At 36.2% G+C, this 25,014-nt stretch overlaps 1 protein-coding gene across 2 annotated transcripts in view; it reads left to right on the top strand.

The window, feature by feature from the left end:
• The window catches only part of THSD7A (thrombospondin type 1 domain containing 7A), a 265,269-nt gene that overhangs the window by 63,131 nt on the left and 177,124 nt on the right, over window positions 1-25,014 (top strand). For both annotated transcript variants that reach the window (XM_039711276.1, XM_039711285.1), the window contains one exon: window positions 12,190-12,718. In XM_039711276.1, coding sequence (XP_039567210.1) covers window positions 12,553-12,718 — 166 coding nt within the window. In that variant the 5' untranslated portion in view covers window positions 12,190-12,552. The remainder of the gene's footprint in view (window positions 1-12,189; window positions 12,719-25,014) is intronic.

A 25,014-nucleotide genomic window follows, 5' to 3' on the forward strand; every position in this document is an offset into this window, starting at 1 on the left:
AGTTTATCTACTGTCCCTAGTTCAGGTTGGTGTTCCTGTCTCTTTACATAGGAGGTCTGAAGACTATTCAGTTGTATAAATAGTTCTCATTTATGTATTGTTGAAGTTTGTTTCTATTGTTCTTTCCCAAGTAATGTGAAACTTTATGAGAATAGGCTAGGATTACTGCTGTATCCCATGATGATGATACTCATATGCTAGTCAGAGAAAAACTCCACTCTAATTACTGTTTCTGGATGCAATATTAGCATTGCATGTTTTTTTGAAGATCACAGTAACTGCCTTTTCCCATCTGAGTGATATTCAAGGAGGTGTGATTGGACTAAATGCCAATGATTATGTCTAACTCATGGAGCCTACACAGTTATGCTATCACAGTAAGGGATTAATGATACTACTTCTGCAAAAACACCTTGGATATCATTGGTTTGGGGAATGAGAAATAAGAGACATACCAGTGGTTGTTCTTGGACTCTAGGATTAGTTCTCTTGCTTTGGGCTTTTAAGGAATACAATATGGTCTAAATGTTATTTCTGGCATGGGGAACAAAAAATACCAGCATTTGGGGTGAAGATTCTGACTATGTTGTGATGGGGAGAGGAGGAGTTGAACTGTAGACAATAGAAAGCTGTTGTGCTCAATTTGTTAGTGGGCTAAACAAGGAAGGAGGGGCTCTGTGCAGGAAATGTCACTTGTGCAAACACAAACATGCATGTCTTGAAAGTTACCTGACACATGCCCCACTTAGTGCTGCAGCGATTGGCACAGCTCAGCTGGGGAGAGGAGAGAAGGCAGTGTTCTCTCTGGCTGGTCCCAAAATCAGGCTTGGGGCAGTGGATTAGTGATGGATTGCACTTCTCTAAATTTGGGCACTCTGCATCTGCAAGCTACTGGGTCTGTGTCTAACCTGTACTTCCCCACAATCTCTGTGTGTGTTTGTGTGGGTTAGCCAGGCAGCCACAGACCACCAGTGAAATCAGCCCACAGTGGCATCGGGTTGCACCTTCACTGACTTTCGGGTGTTTTTCTGGCCTTTGATGATGTTCATAACATTTTAACATAAAACACATTTCCAGATGTCACATCATGGATACCATGTTGTAGTTCTGAGAATAGATTGAGTAGAACAATATTTTTGAATATTATAACTGTTTAACTTCATTTATATACCCACATATGTTAACATAATATGTTCTCCAAACTATAGGTGTGGTGTTTGGCTTTCTATGGGGAGTCTTGGGCAATATGCCATCATAGTTTAATAATCTGTAATGACATTGTAATGAATTGGTAAATTGTAATGAATTTCCTTGCTGTTGTCTCTCTGATTAATCCTTAGTCTTTTAAATTGCATTTACTGTTTATAATCCAACATGTTTCAGTAGAGCAGACATAATATTTGTGCTAAGTGTCATTTCTCATCTTTTAGTTCTTAGTGTTTACCAGCAAAATAAAACATGGATTATTAGTTCATTAGGGAAAATCAGGATACAGAAAAGTTAATTAATAATGAAAGAATTGTTTCTGTGTAAGACCAGCAACACCTTCAAAGTTTTCCAATAGTCTTTGTTAAAAAATGGTGTATGTACTTTGCAAAGAAACCATTTGTTCTGTGATAGTGAAGCTAATTATTCTCAGCACACACTAGCTATGTCAAATTGCAAAAAGAACATCAGACTCTGGATCTTGTAGGAATTAAAACACCATCAGTTGAGTTAATGAACAGCATACAATGAATATGATCTCATTTTTTGCAGTGCAGTTTAAGTGAAAGCCTTTTAAGAACTGTTGCAAAAATCATAATTTAGGGGGGAAAAGAAACAATAAAGCAAATGTTTGCTATCTGTTTTAATTACTTTCTGCTTAGAGGTATGCATTAGGTTTATTTATTGTTTGATTTCAAATTATTTCTCTTAAATGGTTTAAGAATACAGTGGCTAATGATCCATTCTGAAATCAAATGAATAGAGTCTTTTGCATTCCATTATACAAAGCCAAAGAAACTAATTTTTGGTTGTTTCATTGTGATATTGTGTGAAGATCACTACTTGAAATTATAGATTAGCATATGCATGGGAACCTGAAACAGAATATGAAACATAGAAGAGAAAGAGAATTAGTGCATTTTTTTTTAATGGAAAAAAATGAGAGTGGATTTCTGAATTATGTACCAACCGTGAATGTAGTGAAAATGCCATCCCCTATTAACATTTCAATTATTTTTCTTTCTGTAGAATTCCTTACAAAGACAGCACTGTGAAAACCTCCTTGTAATAGAGCTCCTTGAAAATTTTAAATGTTTGGTGGAAACAAGATATTTTGTCCTGACCAAAGATAATAGCAATTTTCATTGTGCATATGTGTAAGAGAGATTGGAAGATTTTTGTTCCTTTCCACCAAAGATTCAAGGTGCGTGGTTCTTCCCTGTGTCAAAACTATGTATGCACTTAGAAAACTTAGGATATGAAGTCAGAAGCCTGAACTCTTAAGAGATGCAGGGAACCTTTATTGTATTTCACCAGTCCCTTCAGATATGAAAATTAAGTATTGGGAGTTTAGAGGAAGCCCTGTCAAATTGCCTATCTGCAAATCAAGATTAATTTTTCTCAGGGATCACTGCAATCAAATAACTCAATACAGTTATGTTTTATATTTTAAAAAAAAATCTTGATTCACAAGGTTGGAAATCAAGCATTTTGTTGACTGCCAGTCAACCAGTTACTGACAGAGAGGGGATTTGGTGTAGGCATATGCATGTTTGAAGTGTTTGACATAATAGTTCTTTCCTGGATCCTGTCAGTATATTACTTTGCTATGGCAACCCTGTAGCTTTACAGGAGATGAATTTATTGAATTGCACCCTCCTTAAGCATTACTGAGGTACAGTGTGTCCTGCTATTCAGTGAGTTTCAGTATTTAAGATATAATCAAAGACCATAAGATATTTAACTTCCTTAAGATAAGACTATGTACAATAATCAGATTTGAGCAAACTTCTATATATCTTATGGTTTTGCTTGTATATCTGTAGAAAGAAGGAAGGACTAAAATAATCTGGGGATTTAACATTCAGTTATCCACCAAGGTTTCCAAAGCAGGTTGCTTATAATGAATTTCTAACAGCGTTTGGAGGAAGCAGAATATATTTTTGTTTTCTTCATATTTCTTTGTGTGAAAGTCTGAATTATTTGGTTTGGGAATTGATAAAGAAAAATACTAAGCAGTTATATACTAGAAATAGCTTTTGTACATATTTAAGGATTGAAAATACCTCTGGGCGAATCTGTCTGATGGAGAAATTAATACTTGAGCATATGTAGAAGTGTCTTCAGGAAGTGGGTGGAGGTGGACCTGGTGGTGAGAGTATTTTAGCAACATATTGCAAAATTTGCTATTTTCCTTTCACTGTGTGGGATGTCTTGGAAAAGTAACCTTATACTTAGGCACTGATATATCAGCCAGACAACTGAAGTTGTTTATTGTATCTGTATTTATATATGGGGACTAAGAGAATTTAAGCTGACATAAATTGTGTTAGTATCTAATTAACATAATAATTTTATTATGTGTATTTAAATAATTCATTTGAAAGCATAATAACTTATTTTTTCCTATTGATGCATTTAGAAAACAGGTGTTTTATGTAAAGTTTGACTTCTGCTTCATATATGATGTGTCTTTTTTTTTTTTTACACTGGTAAATCATGCCTATTTATCTGAACTCAGGTTGTTGTTTTACCTGTACTCAGCATCATTCAAGCATTGCTATTGTGATTTCAAAGTCACACTTCAAATTTTTAATGCTCTCCACCTCACTTTATCTGTGTAAATTAAATTTCCTTGTCCCAAGGAAATCATGCTCTGTTCATCTAACTGGATGGTAACAACTGAACTGCATGCTGATCTAGAGACAACTGCTTTGTAGGTTTGTATAACATTTCAATAATAGTTCAGTCACTGAGAATCTCCCCCACAGCATTTCTTCCTTCAGTGAGCAGTATATCAAATGAAGCTGTCTTATATTCTGCAGAGTGTATAGATGCCACTGTTGGTAATTTAGACCAAGGTTAGTTTTGAGTCTCACGGGAAAAACCTGTGGAAGTACCAGAGCTGACACTAACAGTTAATTGGAAAACTTTTAGTGCTATTTTCAGATATACATATAATAATGATTGGAGAAAACTCACTATATTGTCTTTTACCATCACAAGGAAAAGCAATGATGCCAATTTTATGAATGTTTTTCCCATCTTGAAAATGTCACATCACCTTAAGCTTGGTTTGATCTCTTTTAATGATCTTTAGTTGTAATGTTAATGCTAATAATTTAGGATACATTTTTCAGCAGCACACAGAATATATTAAATGCATTGTGATGTATATGCAGAAAATTAAATTATATGTGGTCATGATATCAGGTATCTTGGTGCACAGGTTTGGCTACTTGCTTTATTTTGCCATAGAAATGTTGGTGTAATGAAATGGAGGTGAGGGTGGTGCTCAGCAGCAGAGGAGGAAGAAAAGGCAGCACTTTGGAGAATGGGAGTTTTTGTTAACACAGCTCAGCATTTTGCTGTCTGTGTGTTCTGAAATGATAACTTGCTTTGATTTAGAATCGAAGCAAGTTATCATTTGCACTTAGAATTTGCTAACTTTGTGACCTTCCTTATTTAGATTTACTTTTTGCATTGTAGTTTGCTTGAGTTGACTTTAATGAGTGACTGATTATTTTCAATAGTAAGATTGATCGGTAGGAACAGATTTGCTTTCCATCTCTCAGTTAAATCAACTACCATATAATGGAAGTATGACAGATGGAACAGATTTGTGAAGTTTTATATAGTATTGCAGAGGGAAGACTTTATTTTGAGATACTATATTTAGGGCTGTAATTTTAATTATAACCTACAATTCTGCAAAGTACTATTACTAATGATAAAATGGGGTTCTATCTTAGGGTTCATTAAGTAAGCAAATCCAATTTATTAATTTAGAATGGTTTAAATCTCACCTCAACTTACCCTGTGTCTGAATGGTGTGAGATACATTAATCAGTTTACTGAAGTTAGACTCCTCTTGTTTATTGATCTATTGAAGCCAGCATAAAACATACAGCTGTACTTTTGGCCAGCTAAATTAGGACTCCTAAGAAGTTAACAAGTTATTAAAAGCTATTTCCACCTCTATTGTGTTTGTCACTACTACTGAGTCTGTGCATTTCTGGAAACCGCTGAATGGATTGGTTAAGCTAAAGCTGCGCCAATGAAACAACTCACTAAAGAAATCAGCCTTGTTTAATTTTCTTATTAATTTGTGTTACTTAACTAATTTGAGAATTGATAACAGAATGTTTGAGTGATTTATGGCCTGAAAAAGAAGACCAATGTTTCCCTCCTTGAAAATGGAAATTGGCTTGTCAGACATTTAGATGAAGAATGATCAATCAATAGGATTTTAATAAGGAAAAGCTTTAAAATTGACTGAAGGTGGCTTTTGTTTAAGGCGAATTGGTATGTGCATATTACTAAGCTCTCCCTGGAGAGGATTTTCAAAGACAATAATGGGCACTGATTTTCTTTGTTTATTTCATTCTCTTTCCGTTCCCCTTTTGCCAGGGATTTCAGTACTTACTTCTCCATTGTGTCTTTAAAATCTCCCTGCCTGTGAATAATTTTACTTATTTGCATTTAAAACTATGAGTTTTAACTACTATTTTTCTCCAGTGAGCCTGTTGTCTAGATAAACATTTATTTTCAGTCTAAGCTCATGCTAGACATGGTGGCTAGCTGTTCCCATTGATTTTAGGAACACAAATTTCAAAAGTGCATGCACGCACTAGAGGAACAGATTTTACTTGGAAAGATCCATTAAAATACTGTATTTTGGTTGCCTCTTGGAAAATCTAGTATAATGGGCTTGGAGCTAAAAACTAAATGGCAATTATGGTCAACTGTGTTGGCTTGCTTTGTCCATTAGTGAAGTCCCTATTGGGCCTTCCGAAACTGATGTAGCTAAAATTAGATTAAAAAGGCTCCACTCTGTGTGCAGTCTTATTCACATACCTATACAAACTGTAGATCCACATCTAATGCATTAAAAGAGTAAACAGTACATAGCACACCCACACAAATTCTGGTTGTCACTACTTCCTTGAAGTCTTTTTTTTTCCTCCTGTTAGGTTTCTTATCCTGATTTCAGCCTGTTTTCTTGGCACTTCCTATCACTATTTTCCAAGCTTTCTATCCTAGTGACCTAGAGGCTGCCATTGCGTTCCACACTGATCATTCCCTGCACAAATGAAGTTAAGTTTTTTCCCTAAAAGAGGTGTTACGAAAAGTTTTTAAGTGAAATTTTCACAATTTTCCTCTTCTCTTCTCTTCTCTTCTCTTCTCTTCTCTTCTCTTCTCTTCTCTTCTCTTCTCTTCTCTTCTCTTCTCTTCTCTTCTCTTCTCTTCTCTTCTCTTTTCCTCTTCCCTTTTTTATTAAGGCAGAAAAAGTCATGGAGCCAGTTTTGATTTTCCAGCCAGTTCTCATCTTTGGATAGGATCTTCTTCATGTGGTTGGCATTGAAGCCAATGTAATCTAGGCAGAAAGGACAATGTTTATTCACAGTCTAAAGCCAGGAAGTAAAATTAGGCAGTTTAATCTGACCTTCTTCAGTTCTTGGACCATTGCATTTCACCGTGATATTGATCTATTTAGCCCAGTAGCCTTTTTTTTTGATTTGGTTACATTACCAAATGTAATTTTTTCTTGAAAACAAAGATGTTAAATACAGTTTTTCATCATGTATCTTGATCCAAAGTTGGGTACCCTCCTTGATAAATTCATTGATTTCATACTTGAATTCTTCTAGCTTGATCTTCCACCAAGCAGTTCTAGACATATTTCCTGGCTGTACCTCAGCATGCTCTCCTTACAAAGAATACTTGTTTTCTGTGAGTATTTCATGCCAAGGAAGTTGATTTTGTTGCCTACATTTTCTTTTTTTTTCAATTGAAAACCCCACCCTATACTAATGAAAGAATAGCTAGGAAAATATCTAGGTATGAAATAAATTAAAAACTAGAAAAACACCACCCTTCCTCCCCCAGTATAATGAAACAGTAAAATGAAAACCTTAAAAAAAGATAAATCAGTTCAAGCATTGCTATCTTAACTTAATAAAAGCAAAGAATGTATAAAATCAGAACTAGATGATATGTTTCTAATAATTCCTGTAAGTAGAATTTTCAATAATTTTTCAAAAGTAACTTTTTTTGTGGCAATTTTTGTAATAATCAGGAAACACTGAAGAGTTTAATTGTGCATTATTAATGTACTCGAGTCACTTTGTACATGTAATACTTTCTGACTTCTCTACAGCTTACACATATAACTCTTAAAGTTCATAATTTGTTATCCAAATCCATGATCTGAAAGAATGAAACAAATTTAACAGACAGGCATTGTGATACCTCTAATGTTTGCGAAAACAGTTATTCTGGGAAAACCATAAATAATTGTACTAATTGTGTGAAAGAGGCTGGGTTGCTTTTGTTTGTTGTTTTAAAAATTGCAGGTTTACAAAGGGGATAGGGCATAAAAACCCTGAAAGGGTAAAATCAAAACCTCTTACCTACTGTGAAAGCAAAATAGAAATTTCTAATAGCATATTATGACATGGTCGAGTGGGACACCTAGAGGCCATATGTTTAGGATTCCTAAAGAATTCCTAACTTCAGCTGCAAGTTTTGCATAGCACATGCAATTTTGGACTTAAAGCCTGGAGTAGGCATATTTTGGAAAATTAACATAATTTTTTTTCAGATTTTTCGTGTTTAGCTTATTTTTGTGGCTTCCCTGACGAGGATCCCTAACATTGACATGAAGAAAAATAAGAGACTTCTTCTGAATCTGGTAAAGAGTTCTTCATGCTATGCAGCAAAGATTAAAAGAGCCCTGTGCATCTTATTCCAGCATGAAGTACCAGTATCTAACAAAATTCTTGCAGGTCCCATCTAAAAAGAAGTATTACAATATGCCTGTGATCCTAGTAAAATATCTTCACGGATGTCAGGCTCTCACACAATGCAGAACTAGAATTTAGGCCCATGAGTTTGTCAGGGAATGAAGAGAACAAAAGCTTCTTTTAACTGTTATGTGAATTATTTAGATCATGGATATTACAAAGAAATATATATATGAACACACTACTAACTTCTCAAAAGTTAGTGGGGCAACCATGTCACTGCATTCCATGAGATGGATATATCCAAGGACATCCTACCTCATATGGCAGCAGAACCAGATCAGCATGTTACAAATTTAGAATACTTACCAGAAATATTTGCTGCTTTATTTTCCAAGGGGATTTGCTATAACAAACTCGTTTTAACTGTAGAGCTAAATGAGTAGGAGATAGGTGACTTAGTTGTTTTTGGCAATATTTGTTATTTTCATACCTAAGAGAGGGGAAAGGTCTTGGAGATCATTCAAAACTAGCACAGTTCAGATGAAGAGGACTTCCACTTTTCTACACAAGAACCAAAACATTTTTCACTCTACAGAATTTGGGCTATTCTAACACTCATTCTGGAGGCTTTTTTGTACTAGTCTAGTACTCATGCAGCAGAGATGGTTTAGTGGGGTGCAGTTGTAGAGTTAGTAAAACATCTATAGATCTACAAAAATTGACTGAAACTTCTCTAAATGTTTCTGGCTTGACCAGTCTGAAATTGAAGGCAGAACAAAATGATGCCAAGCACTGCTCTTTGTTGTGTATTGCTTACTCTAGAAACAAATGTGTGTATCTATTTAGTAATCTTTGCATGCTTTTTGGTCTTACTGTGTGTAGAAGTATAACCTCATCAGGATATAAGGTAATATGATTCTGACGCTTTGATTCATGGCTTTTCATAATGAGAAGGATGTTAGCACGGGACTGCTTGTTAGCAGAGGAATACTGCCAGCTTGTTTCTATATTGAAATACGTATCTTATCATTTTCCTCTCCAAAAAATAAAAGGTGTTTCATGCTTACTTGTCATCCTCTAACTCTTTAATGCTAGGAAATGTGAGCAAAGTTATTCCAATATTTCATGACTAACACTTTGTCATTTTGATAAAGGTTTTTGAGGTTAGTCATACTTTTTGCAGAAAAATGAAAAGGTGATAAGTTGTGAATGATTTGTTTGAGTAGTTTCCAGGCATCTTGTAGCTGTCGTGCCTCAAATAAAACAATAGGATTATTTAGGCTGGAAAAGATGTTTAAGATCATGGAGTTCAGCCACTGACCTATCTCTGCCTCGTCCACCACTAAACCATTCCCCCAAGTGCCACCTCTGCATCTAAATATATAATTGTATCTCTTGATGTTCATATGTTGGTGCTCTAAGGAGCAACAATTGCACTATTACGTTTGTGATATGCATACTAATGTCAATTGTGGTTAACTTCTGTGCTTTGTCTAGAGCCTTCTTCTCAGAAATACTTAACCATTTATTTGGGAATGTCTAAGCCATAAACAACTGATAAATTATGATTGTTAAGTATATATTAGAAGATTGACAGTAGACTGGAAATAGTGCATTGTTTACTGGAGGGAGGTCCCGTGTTCACTGTAGCAAATGGGGGAGGATAATAGGGCATCAGATCCACTGGAAATGGTTAACAACAGCATTCTCAGAAAGGCATGCTGACAGCCACTGAAACTTAAAATCAGGATATATTCCCTCTTGTTTGAGAAGTCTGATTCCTGCAGTTAGTTATTCATGGTGTTTGTGTCTTCAGGCACCAGCCTACTCTTGGGCCTGGGGAATCACTGGCCTTTCCCTGTCCCGAGTAATAGATGAGTGCATGTACGGCATAGCTGACTGAGTGGGTCCCAAAACCAGCTCTTCAGAAATCCTTTTTTTTTTCTAGACACACAAGTACTTTTGCATAATAAATATTCTTTCCATTTTGTCTCTGTAACCTATTTCTGAACAGTTTTAATTCATTATATCTTATGACAAAAAAAATATAATATGGAATTATTCTTTTGTGGTCCATTGATTTTGTGACTGATAAAACAGTAAAACCATATAAAGTAGTGTGAAAATATTTCACTTTGATAATCTATATTTTAGTGGGTTTGAAGTATACAGTTCTATAGTTGTATAAATATAAGAAAATATTTGAGTGTTTGTGTACATGTGCTTACCCTCTCTCATGATGCTGCTTTGTTCTGCTGTCAAAACCCACTTTGATTCATTGTGCCAACTACATGGATGATCTGTTCCCTGATGATGTTTCCAGATGATCTGAGTCACGTACAAAATATTCTCAGAGGCTTTCTTTATACATTCATTAAAAATTCTGGGTAGAATCCATTGTATTTAATAACTCTGAAAAGGGTGCCTTTTCCCCTAGTCTCTCTATAAACTTGAGTCTTCCTCTTGTGCATAGCTCTGGCTAAAAAGCCAATGTTTACTCTTAATTTTACAAAGGAATATATAAGATTCATATGTTTTAAGTATGCAAGTCAATACAGCTATTGTCATACATTTCCTGAGGTTCTTAAAACTTGTTTAAACCCTTAGATTCTTAATCCTATTTTTCATGAATTGTGAAGCTGGCATTATTTTTATTATGTCAAATAGTCTCAAGTCCCTCTGCACAGCCTGTTAAATAATGTGCATGTGATTAACTTAAACACATATGTAGCTTTAAAATTGATCTAAATCAATGAACTCAGAAAAAAAATTGGCTTACATCAGTGTTCTCTCTAGTACAAGGCAAAGGCTAAAGAGGAAACCATGCTTTCTAAAGCAAATACAGCATGATGTAGAAGTGAATAAAACACATCTCCTGAAGTGCTTTTAGCTGAGGGTACAAGTTCTGGATCAGGATGCTATAAATTTGTTAAGATCATGGCTTTTTATGTATCCCTTATCAACCTATAATCTCCTGATTGTTGCCTGTTTTTCAACAGCTGAGGAACAGTAATCCACACTTGCTTATCTCTCTTAATCACAGCCTCATGGTGCTATAGCTCCCTGAGCCTTTAATTCCCTCTTAGAGGCGTAACAGAGTGGAAAGTAAACAAAGACGAATTTGCAACCTTCAACATTGCTAATTTGCTCTGATGTCAGAATATTTAAACAGGCAAGGACTTGGGAATTATTTGATCACAACTGATTTTAATCTAATGCATGTGAAAAGGCTGAGTCTGGGAAGGTTGTGCAAAATGACAGGCGTCCCAAGAGAGGCTGACTGAAGGTTTCTTCTTTAAACAACAATAGCTCCATCATTTTTCAGCTCTGGGTCCTGTGCTCTTACTGTGTATTTTTGTTTGCATTTTTAATGAAACTTTCTGAATATGATACTGGTTTCTTGAAAATTCCTCATTTGCTTCCCAGTTTATAGGTGTCAGAAGCCCAATCTTTAGGCTTGTTATAGTGTCTGTTCACTGCTTAGTGGGTGGGAGAGATAAAGATCCCTATTTAAAGAGCTTTGTCTCTCTCCACGTTTTTGTACCATCTTGACAGCCTAATGTATCCTGAATACTTTCATATGTAAAATGATTGATAACTTGATCTTCAAATTATTTTAAATTACACAGTTGACGTTTATGCATGTATATATGTGTACATACTCGCTGGATAAGAAAGGATGTTATCTTGTGTTATATATTATATGCACACTTCATCTACCACGGAGGTGATGGGCTTACACATACATACACATTATCAAACACACATATTCATCTTCCCTCAAAGCAGATAGCTGTATGCCATTAGCTGAAATAGATTTGATAAATATATGCAAGACAAGGTAGTGTTTTAAAATTTTTTTTTCTACATTTTCTTCAATTTCCCTTCATATGGTCCTAATTGTCTGTTCAGTGCATGTGTAATACCTTATTTTTTTGTTGTTTACAAAATGGTTAATGCAGCATACATAGTATTACCAGGACTAATGTCTGATGCTCTCTTAATTGTTATATATTGTTCTGTTTATATCTGTTCTGGTTGAATGACTTGTGTTTCTGAAGCATGTCTGATGATGATTTCTTCTTTTCTTCTTAGTGTGTATCGTTTGGGATATTCCAGGGAGAGACGTGTCTGGGAAGCCAGCCTTTTGCAGTCACTCTGCACTGAGATTACAGCGCGGGGCTATTTGTGTTTCTCCTCATCCCTGTTTCTCTCTGTCTCTCACTCTCTCCAGCTGGTGTAAATGACTGCTGCTGCCTCCCAGAGCAAGATAACCTGCTCAGTCAGCTGGAGCCCCCTGCGGACAGCTGTCTCGCTTTTAGCTGATGGAAAACTGCTATAACCGCTGAATGGAAGAGCGTGGAGCAGCGACCATACCAGCACGAGGAGCTGCTGCTGCGGCAGCCAGAGCCAGCGAGGACTCTATTGTTCCCTGGTGTTAAACAGTTTTTCCTTTCCAACTGCCATGCACAACGGCGGGAGAGAGCTTTGCAGCCTTTTTCTCCCCGCGAAGAGGTTCTGAAGAAGGGAGGATCGTCTGAGGAAGGCTTGGCGGTGGTGCTGCGGGTTTTGGCCGCGGCAGCAGGCTGCTGGAGGCATGGGGCTGAGCGAGGGCAGCGCTTCTCTCCGCCGTGGTCCAGGGGTTTGTGCCGTGCCCGCTCGCTGCGTGGGAGTTCTCGTGCTGCTGCTGCTGCTGCTGGCAATCTGGGATCCACGTGCACAAAGTGAATTTCAAACTTCATCCGTGTATTTGTGGAAGACTGGTAAGTCAGGGTGCTGTGATAACGCAACAGCAGTGTGTTGAGTTTTTGTTGTAAGTAATAACCTTTTTGTGTGCTTTGTGTATGTGGAGGGAGAAAGTTAATCTAAATAACTAATGTTTACTGGCAGGATTATAGGGGGAAAATAGGTCATCTTACAGGATTCCACCATCCAGGCAAATATTGCAATTAAAAAACTCCACATTTGTGAGTCTGTGGCACTGTTACTGGGATCTCATATATTTGCTGTGTCTTCTGAGGTTTTTAATTCTGTTTAGCAGCTCTGTGTTGCACATAAAGGTCAGAGCATTAGTGCCTGTTGTCAATGAGAAGAAACAATCATTACAATTGGAGTCAGCATCATTAAAAGTGCTCTAAACATACTGAATTTTCACAAAGAAAGATGTGATTCAGCACATCTAATCTTTGTGTCCTGTGCTGACATGTAATATATTCAGTGTGGTAATTGATGGGGAGTTGGGTTTGTTAAATTTAGGTTTATTCCATGGTATATAGGACACGTGAAAGCTAATGATGGATTAAGTGAAATAATCCAAGTGATGCCAGATCTCATAACCAAAGAGCCAAAGGCAAATAGGCTATGTGGATTCAGCACCACAGTAGATGGATAATTTCCCCTACTTTGATCCTAATGAGTTACGTGTCTGTTTTAAAGATTGCATAGTCATAACACTGTTTCAACCTTAACTCTGCATTAAAAATCAGTGGGGAATTTTCCTGTGTCTATTAATATATTAAGTTAATTCAGGACTTAAGCAGTGATGAATATGTGCATTTTAGTTGTCTTGATACAGTTGTAGTTCCTGTGTAAGTAGAATCAAACTCTCGTTTAGGAAATTTAAAAATTTCTGACTGGGAAATATTTCACATTGACTTTGGCAGTTAGCTTCCTTTCCTGTATGTTGCCAGGAAAAAAAAAAATCCAAAAAGTAGTAGATTTGTTTTAAAAGTGATTTTTCATTAAAGGATAATACAATAATAAGAGATTGCAAATTAATCATTTGTCTGAAAAATAACTTTGAGAAGACAGTCTCTTTCCTAGATGGAGGGACACTGCTTTCTGCCACAGAAGCAGATCAATTTACAATTACAGTGATATCCTGAATTTTTTAAGAGGCTCCATCTATCCAGCAGCTCAGAGAGGAGCTTAAAAGGAAATTCATTTAAACAAGAAGACAGGCTTTCCAATAACACTAGAAAGAGAAATCTGAAGAAGGGAAAATCCTTTGCAACTTTCACTTCTGACTGCAAGATGGGTTACACAATGACAGTGACCTTTTTTTCCTTTGAAACTGTTGATAAATTAAAAACAATTTACACTTCCATTACAGATATGTAAATGTCAACACACACTTAAGAAGAGATGATATATGTGCACAGGTTTATGGAAAAGCACAGTAACAATGTAACATTTTCATAAAGCATTTTGCATCTACCCTAAGTTGCTAGGCATCAGCAGAAGAAACTCTTCAGCATTTTATTTTGTCTCCATTTAACAGTGTAATGGATTGTAGTTAAAAATGTTAAAACAGTAACATAATTTGAGGATAGTAATAATTCTAGTGAACTACTACTTAAGAACACGTGCAATCAGTTTGCTATGGACTTAACTCCACTTACTTTGCACATTGTACACGTGCTCTGAAGTCATGTCAGCTAAACCAGCACCAAGGAAACTGTCTTGGCTTTTGTCTTCTTCCCTTTTCTCCGTTCCTGGCAAAGACTGCTCTTAAGAAACTTTGTGTAGGACAGGTATGATCCAATTACTTTGCCTGATGAAGAGCTAGCTCTTCCCTTCATCTTTACTTCTGTGACATCTCTCTCCTGTTTTGCCTACAGTAAGAAATATTGCAGCCATGACATCAGTGATGAAATGGAAACATGATGAAAAGCAAGTAATGAAAAACAAGAGTGGCTCTTTTCAGATGATGAAAGGCAAGATGCAGTGAATAAGACACTGCATCTGTGTTTGGCTCCAAATTAAATTTTTGCACTCTTTTTCTTAGCTGTGTATTCTTTTGTTTTCCCCTCTCCAGTCGTAGGAGGACCTAGAAAGTGAACTGGAAGAATTGCTGGTCAGTGGTCTGAAGTGACATGTAGTACAGAGTTCAGCTGAAATATCAGAGAGAAAAACAAAACTGAGCAGTAGTGAGCTCATGCACTTCAGATGGTATTTTTCTTTTCCTTCTGTGAATGAGAGAGGTCAGGAGAATGTGACTGAGACTTTGTCAAAGCAATTAGCTTGATTATAGGTCTTTTGGGACCTCTTATGTCCATTTTTTGAGAACCATGCTATTTTTGTATTGAATTTAGTCTGTCATCAGCTTTTCTAAGTGCTGTTCATGACTTGCATCTGTCTTGTTTTTATTTCAAAAGGTTTTTGAAATAATGCCTACTCTGTGTCTTCTATACTGCTTTACTGCATTGTGTTTTCTTAAGGATGCCCTTGACAATAATCTGCAATGATTATGAGGTTTGAGTTGAGACATGCTTTATATAATAATAGTTTCATTTTTTCATTTTTTAGTTTTCTTATGTTTATGGGGTTTGAAGAGATTTTTTTGTTGTTGTTTTGTGGGAAGGAGGGGAGGAGTGTTCTAATTCAAATTTCAAGTGTTTGCTTTCAATGTATGAAAAGCTCTCAGAGGACCTCATTTCCTGTTTACTACCATCCTCCTGTCTACTACCATAAAAATCTGAGGTTATTGCAATACTCAGTTTAACCATTTGGGGGTTTACTTATCTTTGATTCACCATATAGAATGTTGTGAATAATCTGCTTTGAGCGGGGAGGTTGAGCTAAAAGTTATCTCCAGAGGTCCATTCTAATCTCCACCCATCCTGTGATATGGGTGCCATCACTGAGTCATTTTTACTACTCCAGCTGAAACTGCTTTGAAATTTTGGCTTTTGCTTTTGATTTTTTTTGATTTCTTGAGAGAATGGTTATTTGGTGTTCTGGTGGGCTTAATGGACCTTCAGAGTTTTGAATGGCGTTTAAATGAGCTCAGCTGACTATAGCTGCAAGTGATTAAACTAAGTTTCTCACCAAACTTTCTCATTCCATTCTGTGCAGACCTGGTGTATACATTTTATTCAGTTACAAATACACAGCTGCTTCATTTTGTGTGGTCACTGGGAAAGCCATCTCGGTTTTTTAACATAAAGTAAAGCAAAGTGATGAAACAGCAAGATTCCCAGAGTTGAGTCATGGTGCGTATTTGCTTGATGGTTTGAGCTAGACAACAGCAGCTTTTAACCACTCATGGAAGAGAAGTTCTGGAACTGGAGACAGGTGATTATATTGGTGTGGGGCTGACACGGACTGCCAAGTGTTGAACTATTTATGTTGAAAAGATGTTTAATGATGTGTTTTGTTCATGAGTAATTTCCTTTCTCTGATTTAACTGATTTCATTTGAAATGACCAGTTGTTTGCTTCAGGTTCTACACTGCTTCATTGAACCTCTGTGAGTCTCTCAAATGCCATTTTTCTTGTACCTTAACTTTCACAATTTGCTCCAGAATTTTGCTGGATGTCATTGAATTTAATCTGAAGGAAAGTTGTCAAGAATTGGGTCAGGCTCTTCCCAGCATTGCCAAGCAATAAAACAAGAGGCAATGGGCAGAAACTGATGCACAGGGAGTTCCACCTGAATATGAGGAGGAACTTCTTTACTGTGCAGGTGACCTTACACTGGAACAGACTGTCCAGAAAGGCTGTGAAGTCTCCCTCACTGGAGATATTCAAGAACTGTCTGGATGCAATCCTGTCCTGTGTGCTCTGGGATGACCCTGTTTAGGTGGGGAGGTTGGACCAGATGACCCACTGTGGTCCCTTCCAACCTCACCCATTCTGGGGTTTTCATGTTCAAAGACACCTTATGATCTGGTGATACTTCCCACCATGGGCTAAGATGTTGATGTATCTGTAAGTTTTGCAGTGAACCATGTGATGCCTGCTGATTCCTAAATGAAGGCACCCATTTTTCACTTTTTTCCCTTTTCACGAAGATGCGTATTTTTCTTAGTCTGTCATGTCATCATGCAGGACATATATTTACCATTCCTTTACACAACTGACTAAGCATAGGTGGTTCTTGCCCCATCAGAAGTCTCTTTTACTTCTTTCTACCCTCTCCTTCATATGTTTTTGTTAAATGAATTCACATGCTGATCTGTGATGTGCTGTCAATATTGGGTGTAATGCCTACCTACAGTTACTAAGATATATTATATATATCTTATATATAATATATATATTCCAATTAATTACTGAAGAATGCACAAAATCAGCAAGGCTTGATCATATTAAAATTGCATCTTCTAGTAGCTTGAAGTAGTGCACATGACACCTTTGAAGTGGAAGATGCAGCATTGGATTAGTATCTCTGCAACAAAAGCAGTCATAAGACAAAAATCCAGGCGGCAGTGCCTTTTCCATTATTATTTGTTTTAAAGACTTGATCAGATCTCAGATAATACAGATAGATGTAGCTCTACAGATGTGAGATATCTGCAGCTGTTGATACTGAGACTTGGTTATTGGTATAACAATTGCAGTTGGACATTTTCCATTCTTTTTTACAAGGGTAGAACTTGAAATGGGCTTTCTGGGGATAACAGAAAGTTTTAAAATGAACGTGGAAGGAGGAAAAAGGCATTGTTTCCTGAAGAGGACAATTAGGTATTTATATTCTCCTGCTTATGTTGTGTCTCCTAGATGAGAATTGGTCCTTAGATGATAACTTGCTCAACCTTTGATGCAGTCAAGAATTAGAGGAAAGGCAATAATATGTGTGTAGGCAATATACAGAATATCATTGATACTTTTGGGATAGTGGAGGCCTGGAGTGAAACCAGGGGCCCAGGTGATTTCCACTGGGGCCAGAGGGGTGTTGCAAACTCTGCAGGCAAGATCTCTTTTTAATCACTTTTTGATCTTTTTCAGGCAACAGCATCAGTATGTGATTTATTCTTGTTCTATTGCCTTGGCAAGAGGGCTACACAAAGGCCTCGTAGTTCCAGAGCCTATAAAGAAATATTTTCTATTTCAAGGTGCTACATTGGGATCTTGTAACCAAATCACACTTCGCTGCTTGATGCGAACTTGGATCTCAGTGCGCTTCTGATTTTCAACCTCTTGGTTTCCTACTTACCCACAGAGAGCAACAAATACAAAATCTGTACCGTTACACCCCTGTCAGGTTTTACGTTCTAAGGGCCAAATTAGTCTAAGAATAGTTCAGTTCCACAAGTGGAATTTTCAACAGTTCTGAAATTCCTCTTCTAACATATTTGGTGCCTAAAACCCATAAAATCACAGAATAAAGAGTCTATTTTATTTTCCCTCTGAGTGACCCTAGGACTGTCCTATTTTCACTGCACTGAGTGTTCCTATCTCATATTAATGCCTGCGGAGGACAGAAGTCCTTCCTAGGACTGGCAACACAGCAGGCATTTCAAATTGCACCTAAATACACACTGACAGGAATTATCAGAAGGGAGGAGGGAGGGAGAGAGAAAAATTACCTAACCAAACCTGTCATTAAAATAAGGCCTTTCAAGGGCTGTGTCATCTTTTTTGTTGGAGCTGGTCCATTACATAGGTGAAACTCCCCCATTTGTTCCAGTATTTATTTTTTTGGTTTGTTTGTTTGGTTAGGGTTTTTTTGTTGTTGTTTTTTCTTTTTTTTCTTTTTTTTTGTTGTTTTTAAAACCTGAGTAAAGACTCCTTGCAGTAATTGCGCCTTGAGACTGAAGACAGATAAGCTTGTGTCAGTATCTAGGAAGCTCCTGATTTTAAAGAGATTATGAAGAAATGATCTGAAGTGGAGGATTAGATGCTAGGGAAAATGCTAAATGAGAAAAAGATGTTTTATCTTGGGGGCTAACTGTCAGGAAGGGAATTCACATATGATGATGAAAGAGGGCAGTGAGGACCTCTTCAAGGGAAAATAAAGCCCTACTTATGGCATGGTGAACTTCAGCTGGTGCCTGCATATCCTTGAGGAGAGAGGTCTGTCAAGATTTTTAAACTGTCATTGATTGTAAAAGGTGTTTTTGGGAATTCATCTTTTTTATTCTCTGGTCTTCAGTTACATATTAAGAAAAACTGTATTTCATCACCTTTTCAAAGAATAAAAATTATTCAAGCAAAATGTGCTAAAGAAACATTACTGCTAAATATAAATGATCCTCCAGGATAGAATCTGATTAAGTGTTGGTTACACATACACTGCATAAATTCATATTAATTAGAATTTATCACTTTTATTACATTCTGTTATGTGCATCTAAGCAACCACACTCTTTGCTGTCATCTCCCAGTTAAATCGGATTTTATGTAGTCAAATGGGGCTTGTCTATCTGGGTCTTGAATAAGGACATATTCATTTTCATTAGGCACGTTCATCACTGTTGCTCTTTGCCCTCATTTATAAAATATCCTTTCAGATATTTTATTAAAAAGAAATTTTGCAAAGCATGTATTAAGTCTTTGATTAATGCAAAAGACTTGTAGTGCAGCCTGGCAACAGAATATTTGGCAGAGATGCAGAAATGGTTTCTTTAAGGAAATTATTTATAAATGTTGTTTAGTATTCTGTCCTTATTTAACAAAATCAAAGTAAATATTTAAATGTTTGGATAAAAATGTTGTGCTGTGAAATTCTTTTTCTTATGCATCTACTTTGCCATATTTGAAGTAGGAAAGTAGAAAAGTGTGGCTGATATTATAAACCTCTAGTTAAGATAAACAAGTACTATATGCTAGGGTAATGGTTGATTTCACTTGGAGGATGACATTTTTATGCTGTCAGAAAAGTCAAAAATGGTAGTTGGTAATGTACTGGTAGCAGAGGATGTCTGGATTGTTTTTAGCAAGTGCCCTGAAGTGCTTATGCTAACTGGATCAGCTCAATCCCTCAGCTCATAGGGATGCTGGAATAGAAGAATGCCTCAAAAGCTATGGGTTTTATTCTGCAGGCTGGGATGCAGTGTTGAATTAATTCAGGTTTTTTAATACCTTATAGACCAGGGTTTAACTTTACAGTTCCCTATTTCACTTGATGTCATTTTTTATCCTGCATGTCCACTGAGTTCTTTAGATAACAGAAGTGTGTATCTTTTAACACAATAACTCCAGATTTAACAGAAAGCCCATTTCTCATAATAGAAAATACAATATTATCAAAGACAAGTAAGAATCAATATTTTGAGTTAAATTTTTCTATGGTATAAATTAAATTGTGCATTGAACTTTTTATTGTAAGTAATTTCTGGGGTAAAGGAAAATACATATATTTATCCTGTTTATTGAAATGTCCTGGATTTATGGATAAAAATGTCTTTTTTTCTTCTATTCTTCTGTGGCTTCTTCAAAAACAAGTCCTCTCTTTGTAACAGGGCAGAAAGACCCTTTTTCTGGATGCATGTCCAGTCAAAATCTGTTTCTCTTTCATAGACTAATGAAACTGAAAAAAGTGGTGGGTTCCTTAGGTGGGTAGAGATATGTTAAATTTCTTGGTAACAGAAGTTTCTAAGATCTGGTGGGTTTATGTAGCACCTCAGAGAAGGCGATGGACTGACAGAGCCCACAGTGGGAGGCAGCAGTAACATTGGCTTGGGTTCTATTTATGGATTCTTCTTTCTTCTTATGTCTGTTTCTGTCTAGTAAGGCAGAAAAAATATATGGAGTCACTAAAGTAATGGAACAATTAGAAGAGAGAACCATATAGCGAAATCCTAAAAATTCATATTATCAGGTAAATTTTTTCCCAAATAATCATAATTTAAATAACTGTGCTATGTAGATATTAAAACTTAGTCAAATGAAAGTTAATGCAAGCACTTTTGTTACTGCTAGCACAAATTATTCTCCCCTAGGAAATCCCATTGCTTACTATTTTCATATGATTGTTTTAACACTGTTGTACAGTGTTAAACTTTTCAGTGTCTGGGATTTCAAACAAAATCCAACAGCCATTTATTTTAGCGATCAGCACGTTCCCAACATTAATTAGCACTCTGATTTTTGGTGCTGCTGATGGTGCATCAGTAGACCACAGTAGCTGGAGGTTTTTAAATACTTTGTGAGCATTGCCAAGATTGTTTTGGTGATTTCAGGTCTGTGGAATAGAGAAGGAAAATCTGGAGGATTTGCATGGATTCAGGGGAGGAGTGCCATTAGATGCAGGCTTCAGTGAGTGGCTCAGGTGGAAGATTCTTGTGTGATCCCTTGTGAATGATGTTGTTAGAAAGCGAGCTTTCCAATGTCCAAATACCAGTAAAAGATTCCCATAGGTATTCTGATGGGGAAAGAGATTATGTGACCATTCCTTGCAGTGTGTATTATATAAAGTGAGTTTGAGGGTACTAACTGGAAAGGGTTTCTGATGTACTGAGACAAACATTTTTAAGATTGATGACATCCACTAATCCAATAAGAAATTTCTTAATGAGAGACATTATTACATTCTACCTCCTGTATTATGCAAAATGAAATGTTTTATTGGTGAACAATAGTATAACTCTCCTTATGTGTGCTGGGGAATAGCTATTTTACCACCGAGCCATTAGAGAAATAGAGAATAGAACAGAGAGAGATTGTTTTATAATGACTTGTGTTTGTACAATGCCAAACGCAATTGAATTATATTCATTTGTTGGTGTTGCTATGTTCCACAGCTTTATACAAAACAACGTAATTACGACTTGTTAAAGACGCTTTTACAAAGATCCAAAGATAATTTATTAACATTCTAAAGGAGCACCCAAATAACATCAAGTGGCAAAAGTAGTTCAAATATCTGATATCAAGATGCCTTACTGGAGGAGAGAATTGTTTTCATAAGAAAATAACATTACAAAAAACCTTGGAAAGCTAATTCTCTGTGTGATAGTTCCAAAATGCATTGTTGGGAGAAGATACTGGGAGAGGAGGACTCTTTGTAAAAGTTAATTAGTGCTTCTGCATTCACAGATGTAGCAGTCATGCCTTCTTCTTCCAAGTAGCAAACACTTATTTTGAATTTTGTTTTAATGTGCTTGATTATCCTAAAAGATCACTTGTGCTGTGTAAAATTTTGCTTGTTTTGCAGTGTTCTACTGGTGGTTTAATCAAATACAAGTTGTGAGGAATTTTTTGCTTGATTTAATTTTCCTGTGGTTTTCAGTCAAAACAATTCCTGGATTAGGGAAGAGGGTGAAGCAAGAAGGGAACAAAACCATTAAAGTAGCCATAAACATTGCTACATCTTGCAACAGGGAATGTAAACCTTATTTGCAAAAGTTGCATTATAAGCTAGTAAAGAGGCTGGATCTTGAATCCAGTCTTAGCTCTGCACATGGTTTGCAGTGGTGACACTGCAAATCTGCTTGTCTGTAAAGTGCTGTTTACATGAATATAGTTTTCTGTAGGTCTGTGCAAAAACAGAACGGAAGAACCTTTGAGTCTTGAGGTTTTTGATACAGTTATTAGGCAGTACTCAAGATACCAGTGCTTTAGCACACTCAATACGTGGCATATGCAAGCAAAAATGGATGTAGTGGAGAAGACCAGAACACGTGAGAGAAAGGAAGGAAGAAATCAAATATTTAAAATAGATTGCGAGATTGAAAAACTCAAGGGGGCTGAGTGAAGAGGCAAATTCTTGTATGAACAGATACAGATGTTTTAAACTAACATGATTTTTCTAATGAATCAGTCTGGAAGCTATTTTCATGCCATATATAGCTCTATATGCATCTTGCATACGTGATATGTGTGTGATGGTCTAAAGGCACTGTTGAACAATGCTGTGTGGGTCCAATATACTACTTAAAAAAATTAGATAATCTAAGTCATCTTCTTCCTGAACAGTGGCACAGCTTGAATTAGTGCTCAAATCTAATAAGAAGTATATTTATTCTATACGACTAATTCCTTTTTAGAAATTCCACCTTGGTGGCTGCTGAGCTTGCTATTTTTAAGAGGTGTATTTGGAAGGCTGTCATTGAAATGATTTTTTTTTCTTATTTGTTTGTTTTTGTAATCCTAAATGAAGTTCACGTCAGCATTGCTTTTTAGATGGCAGCATTGGAAAGACTGACTTGTTCCTTAAAATGTGCTTGGTGTCATGCAGGAGATAATGAAAAGAAGGGGAGGAAGAGTGATAAAGTGACAGAGCATTCAGGGAAGATTTGTGGTCTTTAACTTGACATGGATGAATGACTTATGGCTCTCCATATTTCAGCTTGATATATGGATGTCAACACCTTGGGAGTAGTTTGGGTACCTGAACCACAAAGCTGGGAAATTCAGGTTATTTTCTATGCTGTACTTCACATCTTTGAAGGGAGCTGCAGGAGAATGTTACTGTCTGTGCTGAGTTCTCTGAAACTTCACAAAGTGCATTTCATGACAGATTTGTATAGGTGATTTATATATTTACTAGTGATAAGCACTTTATTTTCTTCCCCTCTGTGTTCAATATACTTTAAGAGCTTTATGGAGGAAATCCAGGTGATGAGTACAGGTACTGATTATAACTGAGTCTTGTTTCTTGTGTCACAGTACAGATTTGAGCTATTCTACCAGGTGTACTGCCAATTAAATGTGATGAAAATAAATTCAAAATTGTGAGTTTGTTGTAAAACTATGGGACAACTTGTATTTTGAGGTAGTATCACTTTTTTGCCTTTTTTCTTATCTTAACTGTGCAAGAAGTTAATTTTATTGCTCTGAGCATATTATGTAGTGAATGCCATCTCTTGAAATATCAGAGTTTTCTAGATTATGTGCTTCATAGTTTCTTCTAAACAGTATGCTGCTTAGTTTCTCTCTTAACAGGAAAGTGTTTAAGGGTCAGGGTCCACAGAAGCCAAAATTGGGCAGTAAAGATTTTACTTTTTGGATGCAGAAGTAGGTATTTAAAATAGGTGTATTTTGCTGAAGCTTCACATATAAAAGGAAATTGGTGGATAGAAATGGAGTGACAATTCAGTGAACTAAAAATTACTGCCATGCATGCAGAAAAAAGTCTCTTTAAATAACAATCTGTTGCTTACATAATGTCTTCATCATTCTCATTTAAGAAATAGGTTTTCTCATACTGATAAGAGTATTATTTTGAGACTAGAAAGACAAACCAGTGAACCTGTGTCTCAGAGGAAATGACGCCTTGTTGCTGTTCACATGTAGATGCTATTACTTGGTGTAAGCCATTTTAAGAATGATAATTTGCTTGCAAAGTAACGTATGTATCTTTTACAGAGGTTGTGTATGGGCCTCGTGAATTTGCAGGTTTAGTTAATTGAAGGCACTCTTCAGTACATAAGCCCATGTCTTTCTAAGTATGTTGTTTCACAGACAGTATAACACACTGCAGTCCAGCAACTTGTGTATTATTATTATTAATTATTATTATTAATCCATATATGGAATACATTCTGTATATAATCCCATGACAGTGATAAGTAGCACAACTAGAGGCAGGTGTTTATTAACAAAATATGGGTTTAAGGAAGAGGTGAGATGAAGAAAAGGTGCCATTTAATTAAAGAGAACATCTTAAAAGGAAGAATAAATAATTAGTTTTCAGTCTTGTCATGCCTATATTAGTTGCTAATGCAATTCTGTGTTGCAATTTCACTCCCCTTTAGGAAAGACATTCATCACATTTTATGCAAATATTACCAGAGAGAGTTATTTTGGAAAGAAAAGACAAAATATATTAAGAAACCATAAAAAAGATGCCCTGTTTGCTGTATAATGAATCAGATAATACAATGCCTTTTTGTTAACTGTTTTTTTTGATTTTTTTTTCATTGAGAGCATGTAGAAAAGAAAAAAGCTATCATTAGCTAAGGCTTATTAAATCTTCAGAATGTTATTAAAGCAGTTTAATCTAGTCAGGCATATTTGAAGAAAACAATGAAACAACCCCAAATATATAAATTGGAGTGTAGACCATAAAAGATATTATGACAAATAAAATATCTCTGTAAATCTTTTGTGTTCTATAACTTCACCTGTGTCTGGAGCTGAGGCACAGAGTTCACATATTTTGCTGCAATTGGTTATAAAGGAGGAGTCCACTTGACGTAGAACTGCTGCTTTTGGTTTTGAATTTTTAAAGTAAAGATGAAAAAGGCTCCCTGAAGAGAGAAATTCATTAAGAAAGTCAAAGACTTTTTGCAGAATATGTTCTGTTCAGGGTGGTTTTCTGTTCCCCACTTTGTATGTCTCAGAGCACACTGGAGCTTCTAATGAAAAAATAATACAGTTCATTAATGTGG

This window comes from Passer montanus, unplaced genomic scaffold (assembly GCF_014805655.1).
Source record: "Passer montanus isolate IOZ18808 unplaced genomic scaffold, ASM1480565v1 scaffold10, whole genome shotgun sequence".
NCBI lineage: Eukaryota > Metazoa > Chordata > Aves > Passeriformes > Passeridae > Passer > Passer montanus.